We start from the raw sequence: 13,628 nt of genomic DNA, 5'->3' as shown, positions 1-13,628 counted from the left end.
CGAGACGTGCTGTGAAGATCCAGTTCTGCGGCAAGACCAACAATGCGGATGAATGCGAAAAGCAAGATGAAGAGCCGTGTGAGCAGCAAGAGATGAGTGAGAGCAAGAGGCAAGAGGCTGAGGCTGGCAGCACGTCACAAGCGGAGGTGATCGACAGCTGCAAACCAGCCGCGAAAGTCAACTCCGCCGCCGCGCGCAGCCACCACACCCCGCGACTTTCATCCAGCTTGCTCCTCCCCTCTCCCTCGCCGCTAGTCCACTCCAGCTGCCCTACCCCGTCCCCGCCGTGCACCATGTTCAATATTCATCTCAGTCAACTGACCATCACCTCCTCGATATATCTCCTCAATTCACTGCCTCCTCAATTTACCTCCTCGATTCACATCCTCGACCGTACCCCGGCCATGGACCCATCAGCTCATTCACTCGCGGCAGTATCTCCTTCTGGGTGTCCGATATCTCTGGTGCTTTCCTTACGGACGATGTTCGCGTCCTTCTGCATGGTTACAAAGGGCCAATTCTCGACACGAGAATACCACTCGAAGGCTCATAGGCTCATAGCAGTATTCATCTGTTTTCCAGCCTTTTTCAGAGCAAGATACAAGAGTTGATGACGAGGAACCTTTCACGCCAACTCAGCCTCCGCCGTTGGGTTCAACTTGTATCTACGGACCACAACAGACTTCCTGCAACCTCACTGGTTGCGCGATTTACCGGTCGTATGCACGCTGCGGAGAGTTTACTATGTTCTTGCTTATGCTATCCCTCAACGGCATCAGGCGATTTTACAAGTGGCGGAATGCCTTCTGTATGTTGCCATTTCTGACACTACATGGATCGCCTGCAAAGCCTCCCTCCGCGCACCAGTACCTGAAGTTGGAACCGAATGACACATTACGCTTGCAAGACGGGACCGCACGTTGGCACACTGAACGGCGATGCGTCGAGGAAGGGGGAAAAGCTCTCTGCTCTCGGCGGCCATGTCAAATTGTGAGCGCACCTTCTTCAAGGCCCCTATGTACACCCATCACAACCCCAATGGCCGCACTTCGACGAATCGACGCTCATCGACCACGCCAGCGACTTCATGATCTGGGAGTGAGGAATGATCATCCCCTAGTACCTCGCAGACAAGTCCAACAAAGAAGGCATGCTGTCGCCTGCACGCGGCCACTACTAGTACTACGGGTCAACCCGCGGGTCATTTTGAGTTGACTCGCACCCGTACCCGCGAAAACCCGCACCCGTGGCCACCAGTGCCGCGGGTATGCGCGGAGGCGCTTGGTTAGCCAACGCGCGCGTGCGGTCGCCGATTCACAATCCCCTCCTCTTTTCTCTCCCTCTCCCTCCCACACCCCCGTATCCCACCGCGCCCCCTCTATCGCTTCCTCATTCTCCTCCTCCTCCCGCCAACGGTCGCGTCCTCGCCCCACTGATCCCGGCGGAGCCCGCGATAGTGGTGAATTTGATGCGTTCCATCCCGCGATGTTATTGTTTGCCAACGATGCGCGCGCGCAGCCCCCCACAGTCGTCCAAGGCGAGCACGGCTAGTACGTCTCCTCGTCTTCCAGCAGCTTCAACCCCACGTCTGGCGCGGGACGGCGCGCGAAGGCGGGGCGTCCGAAGACGGGCGACCCCTCCGAGGTCGCAGCTCAGCCCGGCGACGCCTGCCGCAGTGACGAGACATCCCGCAGGCGTCTGCGATAGACTACGGTGCCACCTGGTGCCACCGTTCTCCCCTCCCCCTCCCCCTCCCTCGACCTCGATCCCGTCCTTCGCCCACCTTCCCGGCCGCGGAGTTGCGACGAACACACCGCATTACAGAGCTTGCCAGGAACATGGGGGCTGCGACAATGTGCCGCGGCGCTAGTTTTGGTGAGTCCTCCGCTCCGCCCTCCTGCATTCCCAACGCCCACCCATCCCTCTGCCGCCCTGTCGACAACTACGACAGGACGTTTGCCCGGACATCTCCCCCCTCCTCCCGGCCCTCCGAGTCCCCTCCGCCTCTGCATCACCCTCTTCCTCGCTCTCCTCCTCACCACTCTCCTCCACGCGCCGCTCTCCTCCACGCGCCGCTCTCCTCCACGCCCGCTCTCCTCCACCGCCCCTCCTCCACGCGCCGCTCTCCTCCACGCGCCGCCCTCCTCCTCGCCCTCCTTCGAGCCGCCCGCCCGCGCCTCGCCCACCTCCGTGTCGCCCCCTCCTGCTAGCCCTCCGCGTTGCCCGCATCCGCGTCGCCATCGCCCACCTCTGCCCTCCTCCGCGTCACTCTCCCGCGCACGCGTCGCCCGTCTCCTCCGCACCATCCTCCTGCGCCTCGCCCACCTCCACGGCGCCCACCTCCACGGCGAGCGCCTCCTCTGCGCGCGCGGCCCTCCTCTGTGTTGCCCTCCACCTGCGTTTGCCCGCTTTGCCTTACCACCAAGTTGTAGTGACATAGAATGAATCTATTTCATCTCTAGTATCTCCACAAACGTGTGATGAAGGTGATGGGGGACTGCTGTCACACTGTGTGAGGCCGACCATGAACATGTATGTCGACAGCACTGCCCACACAACTTCATGCATAAGCATCACAAACAGCACAACTGTGAGCCAGCTGAGCCCGAGTTCAGAGTGAGAGTGAGAGCACAATGTGTACCGTCGGGAGCCGTGTGGGTAGGGATGTGTAAAATGACGGTAGGCCATGAGACATGCCCACCCCTTGCATTGGTATTGCCTCACTGGGAAGTGAAAACACATGATATGAAAAGGAGAAACATACAGTCACAAGATATGAGTGAGACACATTGACGAAATTGATGAGAAACAGAGCAAGTCCCCTAGATGTGGTCACTTCACTAAATGTCCCAGATCACGACCTGCCACCACTCCGGCTCACACCCCATTAGGTCTGAGATGACCTCGACGTCCTCCTCCAGTGGGAGATCGGCCATCGCCTTAGCCGTCAACCGGAACAATGTTACCACAAAGTCTGGGGTCAGGTGGTTCACATTCTTGCCCTCAATCAGGCGAACTTCGGTGGCCTTACCCCGGGTGTCGACGAGTTTGCGTATATGGGCCGGGAGCTGAATGGCAAAGTGCTCTGGTGTGATCTTCTCCAACTCCGCATTCTCCTCAGCCATCCGTTTGTAAACTTTGATGTGGTCGAAATGGTAGCCATATGCCCACACCTCCTGCTTGGACAATATGGGGGGGAAGGGCTTGCAGTTGACGTGGGGCAGAGGAGGGTCTGTACAAGTCGACGAGGAAAGGGGAGGGATGTCCCTAGGACTCGGAGGCACTTTGACGGTCGCCTGAGGGGACCTTTGACGGCCCAGACTCGTCTTGAAGGTCATCAGTGAGCAGTCCAGAGACGCAATGTGGCCGGCTCACCCTTATAGTGGATACTTGTGGAGAGGACAACATCATGAAGGTCGGGTGCAAGCTGTGGCAAGTGGCCCCTAAGTAGTTGCATGAGGCCGTTGTTGAACGAGCGCGCGACCCCTCAGCTCCGTGCCACCACCACCACCCCCGCGCCGGGCACTGCAACTTCCACGACTCTCCGCCCGCGCAGATGTACACAGGCCTCACGATCCTGCGCACGTACGCCGGGCTGCCCGACCCGGGCGTGCTCCCCGACGCGATCCGCCTCACGCACACCGACTGCTCGCTCACCGTCTTCGACGCGTACCCGAAGGGCGTGTACCACTTCCTCCTCCTCCCCCGCATCCTCGCCCCGCTGCGCGCCGCGCAGATGACCGACCTCCAGACGCTCCTCCAGCACCTCGGCACGCGCGACGGCGCGCGCGCGTTCCTGCAGCGCCTCCGCGCCGACGCCGACGCCGTCGTCCGCACCGTCCGCGCCGAGATGGTCAAGGAGCACGGGACGGAGTGGCCGATCCAGGTCGGCTTCCACGCGCTGCCGTCGATGGAGTATGTCCCCCTCCCGCTGAGGCATCTCAAGTGTGTCCGTCTGACCACCCACGCGTTTGACCCCCGCGCAACTCGCGCCCCCACCCCCGCCCTGTCCTGCCCCTCGCACCGCCGAGTGACTTCGCCGCTGACCACGGGCACGCCCGTCTTGCAGACACGTCCACCTGCACATCGTCTCCTCAGACCTCGCCGGAGAGAACATCAAGAAGAAGGTGCACTTCAACAGCTTCCACCCCGAGAAGGGCTTCTTCCTCCACCTCGATGACGTCCTCAGCTGGTGCGACCTCGACGATGTCGCGTACGCCAAGGTGCGCCCCTTTCTCGCGGCCCCGCGTACGCAGACCGAGCTCGAGTCCCCGCAGAAAATCAAGTTCAACAAACCCGCCTTGCAGGCGATCCTCAAGTCAGACATGCTTTGTGTCGGGTGCAAAGAGACCATGAAGACGGTGCGCACGGCGCTGGACCACGTCAAGATGCACTGGCGGCTCATGCTCAAGGCCAAAGGGTTACCATACAAGTCCGCCATCGACCCTAAGGAGTCTGCTGAGACCGAGGCCCTGGAAGATGCCCAGCGTGACGCAGAGACCGCCGCTGAAGCCGAAGCTCTCGCCAAGGCTCAGGATAGCGCGACAGAAGTCGAGAGCGCGGATGCCGGGTCGAAGCGCAAGCGAGCTGCCCTCGAAGAAGCACCGGAGGATGGAGAGGCTGGCGTCTCCGCCCAGCCCACCGCAAAACGGCGCGAAAACATACGTCTTGGTTGATAGCACTCGGGTTTCTCGCTTTCTCATCTTTGTAGCAATACGGATATCGTCTTGGGTCATATCACCGATGTATTATACAACCGATCGCTTCCGTCGGCAGTCATGTCTATACAAGGCCCACAAGAGGATCCTACATTCAATGCCCGATTAACGAGCTCTCATGCAGCTGGGGCTTCGGCAGCAGCCTTCTTTTGCGCCTCGAGCCGCTCAGCGCGGCTCCTCTCGGAGGCAAGACGAATAGCCCAGGTAAGCTCGTACGTCTTGCAGGCGTCTGCAGAAAGGCGTTTCATCAACTTCAGGAAAACGAGGATGAGACATGCAAAACGCACCCTCAAATGTGCTCAGAATTTGGGCGGTTTCAGGGTCCTCCTCGATGTCCTCAATGTTGTCAATCAGAACAGAGATCTTGACGTGCAAGGTGCATCAGCGGCCTTCGTTGTATCTCATCTTAGAATGCCCTTACCTCAGAGAAGAACGGATCATCGTCAGGGAACCTGTGCGTCTCTTCGAGGTCGCTGCCCGGCCGGCGGATATAGAGGACGGGCTGTACGTAAGGGTTCACAAGCCTACGTCATGGTCAACCCTTTGCCGCCTTCGTCCAGCAATGACGTCGCGAGCACTCACTTGAGCTGGTAGCCGTCGGCGTAGACCTCGAGCTCGCAGCTGTAGTCGTGACCTTGGAGCGCGCACAGGTGCGTGAAGCTTCCGACCGCCCCGCTGTCGTACTTCCTGCAGACCAATCCAGTGCGTCAGCATCGATTCGAGAGACGCAGATCCATGACGCACCAAGTCGCCGCCGTCACACGGGGGATCCTATTCTCGGGCGGGATGGCGCTCTCGTCGATCGACATTTTGGACAGCTGGCCCGCGTTCTCATCCCAATCGAGCGAGTGCGCGCTGACGGTGGACATGTCGACCTCGCCGCCAAAGTAGCGCGACAGGTCGCAGAAGTGGGTGCCCTGCTCAATGATGGGCCCCGCGCTCTTGGACTTGTCCCACCAGTCGGGCTTCGCGATGGCCTCGTACGCGCACGCGTACCGGGCGATGGTGGCCATGACGGTGAGGTTGTTGTCGTTGATGATCTGCTTCATCATCTGGACCGCGCGCAGGTAGCGGAGCATGTACCCGACCGAGCAGACCGAGCCCGCCTCCGCAATCTTCTTCGCAACCGCGAACGCCTCCGAAAGCTCGCTCGCGGGCCCGGTCGCCGCGGGCTTCTCGATGAACATGGCGACGCCGGGGAAGTACTTGAGGATCTGGGTCTCGATGTCGCGCCCCGGCTGGAGCGTGCCGCGGAACATGGGCGGGGAGCCGACGATGACGGCATGCGGGGTGTCGCGCTTATCCATACTGCGGACGAAGTCCTCGAGAGTCTTGAAGACGCGCGTGTTCTCATACGCGGAACGCACGAAGGTCTCGCATTTCTTGGCGAGCACGGTGGTCGCGCGATCGATGGCGGGGTCGATGAGCGCGACGACCTTGAGGCGTGGACCGAGCTTGCTGTAGGGGGATGATCAGCGGTTGGCACGGGGCACGGCACGGGAGAGGGAGAAGGCGCACTGTTCGAAGCGGAAGGAGTGGTTCCACGGGCCTTCGTCCGAACCTGGCACCGGCGCAGGGGGAGTTAGCAGACAGCCTTGGGCGACGCGCGGCGGGCGGCGGGTGGGGGCAACACACCAAACATGATGTTGCCCGCGCCGACGAAGACGACGTTGAAGTCATCAGAACCGCCGACGTGCGAGGCCCTGTAGCGCGATAGTTAATGAGAGCAGCGCGCGGCCAAAAGGTGGACGTACTTGTCGATGGGGATGAGGCGGGAGGGGTCGATGGAGGGGCGACGCGAGGACGCGCCGGACTGGCGACGGGGACCGTCGAAGATAGAAGGGCGGCGGAAGGAGGTTGGGTTCTCGGACGGGCGACGCGACATGGTGGAGGAGGTGGTGGTGGCAGAGAGGGGGTGCGGGGCGAGATATAGCTCGACGCGTGGCTATATAAACGAGTGACGTCTGGGGACGGTGGGGCTGCGGGGGCGGGGGCCCCGCTGCTCGTCGCTCGCCGCCGCCGCGCTTATCCCCATCGATGTTCTCGTCCAGCGTATCATCCATCTCCATCTCCTGTCCCGCACGTCGCACGAGCCCGTCGCGCGCGCGCGCAATGCGCTGACCATGCGCCCGGCGCCTGCGCGCACTGGGATGGAAATGGAAACATCCGAAAATACAATTACACCGACCCTCCCTGCGCGCGGCGGGAGCGTCCAAGTAGGATTAACGATTCTAGTTCTGCCCCGTTCCATGTAACGACACGCCTCGCAAGCGTCCTCGTCCCTCCACGCCCCACCCAGTCCAGCGCGCCGTCCGGTCCCATCGTGTGTGTCGCCGCGGCGAGAGCGCGACTAGTGCCCGCTCTCGAGCGACCGCCGCGCGCGCGACTCGAGGTCTTGCTGTCTGCGCTCCGCCGCCTCCAACCGCTCGGTCATCGCCCGCAACTCCTCCTTCAGCCGCTCGTTCTGCTCCGCGAGCTTGAGCACGTTGCTCTGCCGCTTCGTCACTCGCTCCGTCCTGGCGCCAGCCGCCCGTTAGCTTCTCTCTGTTGCGACACAACCGCCTCCTTCGATAGGCGCCTGCTCTCTCCCCGATCCGGCCACCCGCCGCACTCGACCGTTGCCCCGGCCACGGAGTGCGACACTCCACTACGTGCGGCGAGCCGCAGACGCAGCGACGGCGCAACACATCCCAAAAGGCGCGTGCACACGCCGAGGCGGGCGGGGAAGGGCGAGGAAGGAGGCCAGGCCGAACAAGGACCGAAGGAGGGGGAGGGAGGAGGGGGCAAGCACTCACTCTTCAGGCGCGGGCGTCGAGCCCTCGGACAGGATGGACTCAAAGGTCACCGTCAGGTCCAGGTCGGACACGGGCAGATCGAGGTCCATCCGCGGCGGCTCCGTCGGCAGCCGCTCGTGGGTGTAGTCGTCCAGCACGTCGTCGTCGTCGTCGTAGTAGTACTCCCCGTCGCCGCTCGCCTGCCCCGTCGTCTGGTGCGAGCGCACGGACATCGGCGTCCCCGCGCGCGCCGACAGCGGCGTCCCGGCGCGGTTCAGCGACATCCCGGACGGCTCCTTGCGCAGCCTGCTGGCGGAGGGCCGAGGCCGGGATCAGCGGGGACGCGTGTGAGGGACGCGCCGAACGGACGCACCCATGCACGGCGGGGTCGAGCCCGTTTTGGGGCTGGGGTTGGCTGGGAACGCTCATCATCGGTCTAGCGGGATTGGAGGGCGGAGGAGGAGCGAGAGGGGGTCAAGGGAGTGAGAGTGAGAGCACGAGGGGAAAGCAGAGACGGTGGTCAGAGTGCTAGAGCGCGATTCCATGACATTGCAGTTGATCACGCCCGCTTGACGCCCGGCACTCCACGCATGTACAAAGCACCGCTTTCCGCTCTGCGATCGCGCTGATCACCGCGACCTCCCGGATGCCGGCCCTCGCGCTCGGATCCTGGACTCGACGTCGTCAGGCAGGCTGCTATTGAGGGCCGTATATGCATTATGTACAGCGTATGTGTCGAAACATGGTGCATGAGACAAGAGCGAGAGAGTTTCAAGGCTACACATGGTCCTAATGTGGACAGACGACAGCGAAGACAGCAAACAGGGCAGACACTGTCTGTGGAGAAGCAGTAGAGTATTCCAGTCGTTAGTGTGGGCATTACGGGAGGCATGGTGAGAGGGGGCAAGACTGGATAGTACGTCGGCGCACCAGCGCACAGAATACAACACTAATTGAAGCATAAGACTACAGTGACGGTGACCAGAAAGGGGACAACACAAGACCGGGGGAAAACACTGGGTGACAGCGGGTCTGGGTGGTATATGTAACGGAAAGCTGGAGAAAGAGAAGCGCGATTCAGATGGGGAATAATCTATGTCACCTCGAGAATGGTTGTCTCAAGGACACGGAAGTGGTTGGGGTCTTTGCTGAGCTCGGACCAGCCAACGACCTCGCGCCAGTTGGCGGCGTTCGCCTCCTTCTCCCCCGCCCCGGAGAATAGACTGAGCTCTTCCTCCGTAACGCCCCGCCACATGAGGAACAGTCGTGTGAATACACAGTTCTCCACCGTGACGGAGATGTCAATGGCAGCCGCAATCTTGCTAGGAGACATGAAGCGGTAAGCAATGTTGCGATGCGAAGAGAATGAGGCCATGTTGTTACTAGAGAGCTACAGTTTAGCAATTCGAAGTAGAAGCAACGGGGTCCAAACATACTTGATAAATGTCGTGCGAGCGAACATTGACATTCCGAGTTGGTCCAAAACTCGCATTAGATGAGGCACGAAGTCTCGGAAAGACATAGCGAAGCCATTTCTAGGAGCGATGAATTCTTGGGGATCTAGCATCCCTGGCTCTGGACTGCGCGATGATCAGTACGACAGGAAGTTTGCCAAGACGGGAATTCGTACATAGCCTCGTAGTAAAGTGACGTCGCCGTCATCTCTGTCTCGAAGTGTTCCACGGCGCCACCGGGATGAACACGAAGGAACCACTTGACCTTGCTCGGGTTGTCCGGCAAGGGCTCCGCGGGTGGCCATGTCACTCCCATCTTCCAGAGCGCAGAGAAAGAAAGGATCACGTCGGCATACTGCTGTCCCGGTGCGAGGATGCTCAGGTGGCACTTCGCCGTCGCGGGCTTTGCGGCATAGGACAACTTGTTGAGGACCCGTGAGTCGATGATGAGGTCGGTGGAGACATTTTCGGTGTTCTGGATGCGAGTGCCGGAGAATTCCATGCGGTGGTCGTCACCATCATGTACAATATCGAGCTTTCCCCAAAAAGACCCATCGACGGTAGTACCATCTTCCATGCGCGCCATGTCTAGCTCGTCGGAGCTGATGGTAGTGTCGAGAGCCACGGTCTGCCCGGGAGCGAGCTCGAGGCTAAAAGTTCCAGGCATCTCGAGTACCGGAGGGGGTCTGAGTGAACAATTGAGCGCATGCTCGAGTTACATGTCAGGTGTAGACTCACGGGGGTGGTCTGTACGTATGAACTAGGATTAATAGAGCGCATGCAAGAGAATCCCACACTACTCACGGAGGGTCGTCCGGCGGTGGTGGCGCGTCACACACGATTTCCACCCGCAGACCTTGCACTCCCATGGTTGCAATCTGGTACGAATCTTCGCTAGTGAGCTAAACATGATCCCAGGTGAGATTAGGGTGGGAGAGACCAGAGGGAAATGCCCACATAGATGTAGGGACCTGCCACTAAACGCTGTTATAGGGTAAGATGATGAGATGCGAAGCGCGTGTGAAAGGAGAGAAGGTACGACATACCGCGGCGTTGAGTGAAGCATACTCAATCGGTACTCGCAAAGCGAATATGATGTCAGGGGGAGGCTTGATCCAGTCCCGCGCGAGAGCGTCGAGCTCCTGCGCTGCTTGTTAGCAAGCCCATGCGGACAGACGCGCGAACTCACCATGTATGAGTTCGGAAGCTTTACACGGCAGTGATTTGAGTGGCGGGGTGGTGAAGGGTTCCAGATGTGTACTCACCATACGAATAGTCTCCATGTCCTCAAAAGCGAGCGTGAGCAACCTTTGGCGGGTGAGGGCCATAGTCGCCTGTCTCATGTCGGAATCCTTGTTTGTTTTGGGGGTCTTGAACCTGCCCCAGAACCCTTGTGGGGTGGGGAGGCCCGCGCTGGACCCGCTGTCAGAGAGACGATTATCAGACAAGCGATGGGCGAGATTGAGACGAGGCGGACCTTGGGGAGTGCAGCATGGTGCAGACCGCGGCGGAGGGCGGGAGGCAAGCGGGGAATAGGGAGGGCTGGAGGGCTGTATGCGGATGAGATGACGGAGAGGCTAGTAATATGCGCTATCGGAGTCACGGAGAGAGGGCAAGCGAGGGCACGAGGCGGCGGGGAGCACGAGGCGGAGAAAATCAAAAGGCGAATAAGAGAGCTTTGCAGGACCGATTGAAGCAGATAAGTCGGGGCGATGGCGATAGATGGCCCGGGGCTGTTACCGCTCCCCTTCGCCCAGTCCGCGCAGTCGCCCACACGCCGAGCCCGGCGCTGTCCTCGTCGTCTTCAGCGCTGATCTCGTCTTCGAGCTCGCCGTCCCGGACCGGAATCCGGGGCGCCTCATGCGTCAGATCGAATATCTACTGATGCTCCGCGAGGACCGGCTTGACGCTCCAGGCCTTTGTCGCTATCTGGGAGTGTGTGCAAAGATGGTAAAGATGCCTGGCCATGCTTCGTCAGAGGGTCTGCCTAGGGGAGACTACGGGCCATGGACTTTGTGGCAGAACTTGGCAGGCGGAGTGCTCGATCGGCCTGTCGATCAACCTCGAAAGGCTCCCGTTCTGCCCCGCCTCTTCCCATATGAGATCGTCATGTTTAGCTGGCTGCGCACCATGCGGGGCGGCCGGGGTGCTGGCCAGCGTTCTGTGGGCAGTGAGATGTTGCCAATGGCTCATGACGTCACACGAGCGCCCGACGCTTCGCTGGCGGGCCGCGCGCGAGGTCTGTGTCGGCGAGTCCACCTCCTTCCACGACCGCCATGCACCGCGCCGCCCTCCGCGTGCCCCTTCGCAACGCCGCCTCCTCCCACCGGCGGGGCTTCGTCTCCACCGTTCTTCTTACCAAGGCTTGGGAGAATGAGACTGTCGCCGAGCTTAAGAAGGAGGCGAAAAACAGGGGGCTGTCTCCGTGCGTCCACTCTTCTGTCCCCATACACTCTGCCCATAGAGCCCTGGCATATAGTTCTGGGAATAAGGCCACTCTGGTCACTCGGCTGAAGCAGTACGACTACCGAAGTGTGATGGCCTCGGAGCCTTCCCCTTCCCCGATGTCGTCTCAAGTTCGCTATGCCTCTGCCGCAGGACCTCTCGAAACACCCACCGAGGTTCCTGGTGTCCCTGCCTCGGCTGACCGGTACACGCCAAGTTCACAATGGACATCAAGATCCCCGACACTGCCGTTCCGGAGCCTGAGATTCCTATGCAGATTGTAAGTCCGTTTACCTCCGCATTCAGGATGTTCGGCCTGAGTCGCTTGCGCTCCAGCCTCTTCTCCCTGACTCGTGGAATTCTCACAATCTCAACGACTCGTCAAGCCTTCCTTCAACGCCTTCTAGCGATCCCAAAGTCGTTGTTGTCGGCGGTGCGGAGACCCATCCTGGCGGTGGACCGACGCACAACGTCTACGTTCCCTCTTCCACGGTCTCGTCTCCGTCAACTCCTCCGCCAACATTCGATGCTCAGCTGCTCAGGCAGCCCTCGACGCAGCTTGGTCACGTCATGGCGGGTATGGCGGAGGACCTTGGTGTCCCGAGAAGCATCAAGCTTCCTTCGATCAAAATCGAGCTGGGCGGTGCTCCTTCCGGCCCAAACTCCTCTCGCCCCTTGAACAGCGACGAGCAGAGAGGCGCATGGTCTCTGCTCGCATTGCTCGCTGGTTCTTGGGTCGCCGGCGGGATTTTCGCGCCGTCGGCTGAGTATGCGCACGAGGATGCGCACGGCCATTAGCCAGATTCCTATTTGGTGGCCGGAGTGGATTCTGTAGATGCCTCGTAGTACTACATCGCAAACTATAATGATACGGGACATGCACTCTTTTCACCAGTATCCGTGTCTCCTGGCGAAGTATCAACATGCCAGAGCTACACGGCAAAAGCCGAGTCGCATACTGGGCGTCCAGCATCTCTTCCAGGGACTGCAATGTTCAGACTTCCACTCGCGCCCCCATCGTCTGCCCTCCGCATCCGCCATGCGTCGCCACGCCATCTACATGCATCGCTAGCACGGCAGCATCTCGTTGGTCCTCCCGACCCCGTTTCGCACATGCGGCCAGTCATTTACGACGACGCGCCCCCGCCTCCGCCGTCACAAGTTCGACACCCGTACTCGCTCCGCGAGTTCACCGGTGACACGCGTGAGTACCAGCTCAAGATGCAGCGGCAGGAGCTGGACGCATTCAACGAATCATTTTGGAGGGAGGTAAGCATATGTGTCGACGTTCCTGCTGTGTCGTGTTCGCGATACGAACCATCATCCCATCCTGCCACCAATTCCTCCCATTCCTGCCTCAAGCAGCCTCCACGACCTTCTTTGTCGTGTCTGATTCGGGAGAGCTCATTATCTCTGACGATTCACGTTCACAGAGCAACACACGCTTCTATGCCGCAAAGGACGCCGTACTTGCTGCGTTTCCGGAAGACACGACCGCTGAGGAGCGCGAGGTCGCGCTTTCCGAGTTCTACTCCGGTTGGGTCGCACAGGAGAACGCACGGCTGGACGCGTACGGCGGGTCCTGGCGGCGTCGAAACTGGGCGGCGATTGCGCTCGCGGCGCGCGTGCGATACGAGCGGTTCTGGGCCCGCCTCGCGCGGCCGTTCGCGTGAAGTGCGAGCGCGAGGGGAGCAGAGCAGGCAGGGCCACGTATTAAAAACGCCATGGATCCTTTGTCCCGTACGTGTTCACCTCCTGGGACGTACTGGCACTTGGCCATCTTGGTCTCTTACATTACAGCCATACATCAGAGATGCCTTGGTACGGTGTCAGTCCAGGTGCCCGCACCCTTTCTCTCATCCTTCGACTCTGTTCTATCTTTTTGCATGGAAAAAATACAAATGCTGATATGGAATACGACCCGCAAGCAAAACTGGGTAGATTGCTATGCCCTGTTCGAGTTCCGTGGGTACCAGCTTCGACCGCGGCTCTTGGCTTGAACCCCGACTGGATTCTTCGTGGTAGTGGAAGAAGGATCCCTCCATTTCATTCGGGAGTGTGGACGAGTGTGCTGGTTGCTCCTCTGAGATGATCCTTCGTGTTCCAACTTATCCAGTGCATGAGGCTCTTGAGGTAGATGCCAGTGTCACTGAGAAAGACCACCTCATTACAGAAGAGAGTTAGACGGAGACTTCCGCCTCAACTTCCGAATCATGTTTTTGGGAGCTGTCCGTCGA

At 60.2% G+C, this 13,628-nt stretch overlaps 7 protein-coding genes across 7 annotated transcripts; 3 read left to right on the top strand and 4 right to left on the bottom strand.

Annotated features, from left to right (window-relative positions):
• Positions 1 to 2,840: 2,840 nt before the first annotated feature.
• Positions 2,841 to 3,338, bottom strand: BXZ73DRAFT_72934 (uncharacterized protein; the record flags this gene model as incomplete). Its single annotated transcript, XM_048021816.1, has 1 exon — positions 2,841 to 3,338. One exon carries the CDS (start codon positions 3,336 to 3,338, stop codon positions 2,841 to 2,843), a length of 498 nt encoding a protein of 165 aa, XP_047883809.1.
• A 218-nt stretch (positions 3,339 to 3,556) lies between these two features.
• BXZ73DRAFT_36981 (uncharacterized protein) lies at positions 3,557 to 4,676 on the top strand (the record flags this gene model as incomplete). The annotated part of the gene is made up of 2 exons (XM_048017921.1): positions 3,557 to 3,915; positions 4,070 to 4,676. The coding sequence occupies 2 exons, from the start codon at positions 3,557 to 3,559 to the stop codon at positions 4,674 to 4,676; spliced, it is 966 nt and encodes a 321-aa protein (XP_047883808.1).
• A 158-nt stretch (positions 4,677 to 4,834) lies between these two features.
• On the bottom strand, positions 4,835 to 6,603 carry BXZ73DRAFT_86278 (putative oxidoreductase C terminal-domain-containing protein; the record flags this gene model as incomplete). Its single annotated transcript, XM_048024145.1, has 8 exons — positions 4,835 to 4,947; positions 5,006 to 5,081; positions 5,140 to 5,242; positions 5,301 to 5,405; positions 5,463 to 6,176; positions 6,237 to 6,279; positions 6,354 to 6,421; positions 6,473 to 6,603. The coding sequence occupies 8 exons, from the start codon at positions 6,601 to 6,603 to the stop codon at positions 4,835 to 4,837; spliced, it is 1,353 nt and encodes a 450-aa protein (XP_047883807.1).
• A 465-nt stretch (positions 6,604 to 7,068) lies between these two features.
• Positions 7,069 to 7,921, bottom strand: BXZ73DRAFT_95588 (uncharacterized protein; the record flags this gene model as incomplete). The annotated part of the gene is made up of 3 exons (XM_048026836.1): positions 7,069 to 7,234; positions 7,514 to 7,801; positions 7,866 to 7,921. The coding sequence occupies 3 exons, from the start codon at positions 7,919 to 7,921 to the stop codon at positions 7,069 to 7,071; spliced, it is 510 nt and encodes a 169-aa protein (XP_047883806.1).
• Positions 7,922 to 8,585: 664 nt separating this feature from the next.
• On the bottom strand, positions 8,586 to 10,440 carry BXZ73DRAFT_95587 (uncharacterized protein; the record flags this gene model as incomplete). The annotated part of the gene is made up of 10 exons (XM_048026835.1): positions 8,586 to 8,874; positions 8,929 to 9,072; positions 9,123 to 9,632; positions 9,685 to 9,693; positions 9,751 to 9,848; positions 9,904 to 9,930; positions 9,993 to 10,088; positions 10,136 to 10,153; positions 10,212 to 10,368; positions 10,424 to 10,440. 10 exons carry the CDS (start codon positions 10,438 to 10,440, stop codon positions 8,586 to 8,588), a joined length of 1,365 nt encoding a protein of 454 aa, XP_047883805.1.
• Positions 10,441 to 11,222: 782 nt separating this feature from the next.
• On the top strand, positions 11,223 to 12,189 carry BXZ73DRAFT_95586 (uncharacterized protein; the record flags this gene model as incomplete). The annotated part of the gene is made up of 4 exons (XM_048026834.1): positions 11,223 to 11,371; positions 11,426 to 11,567; positions 11,609 to 11,671; positions 11,728 to 12,189. 4 exons carry the CDS (start codon positions 11,223 to 11,225, stop codon positions 12,187 to 12,189), a joined length of 816 nt encoding a protein of 271 aa, XP_047883804.1.
• A 192-nt stretch (positions 12,190 to 12,381) lies between these two features.
• On the top strand, positions 12,382 to 13,064 carry BXZ73DRAFT_37743 (uncharacterized protein; the record flags this gene model as incomplete). Its single annotated transcript, XM_048018071.1, has 2 exons — positions 12,382 to 12,660; positions 12,825 to 13,064. 2 exons carry the CDS (start codon positions 12,382 to 12,384, stop codon positions 13,062 to 13,064), a joined length of 519 nt encoding a protein of 172 aa, XP_047883803.1.
• Positions 13,065 to 13,628: the final 564 nt, after the last annotated feature.

The sequence above is a fragment of the Epithele typhae genome (genome assembly GCF_022376455.1).
Source record: "Epithele typhae strain CBS 203.58 chromosome Unknown BXZ73scaffold_1, whole genome shotgun sequence".
Taxonomy (NCBI): domain Eukaryota; kingdom Fungi; phylum Basidiomycota; class Agaricomycetes; order Polyporales; family Epitheliaceae; genus Epithele; species Epithele typhae.
This window is presented reverse-complemented; position numbering and strand designations above follow the sequence as displayed.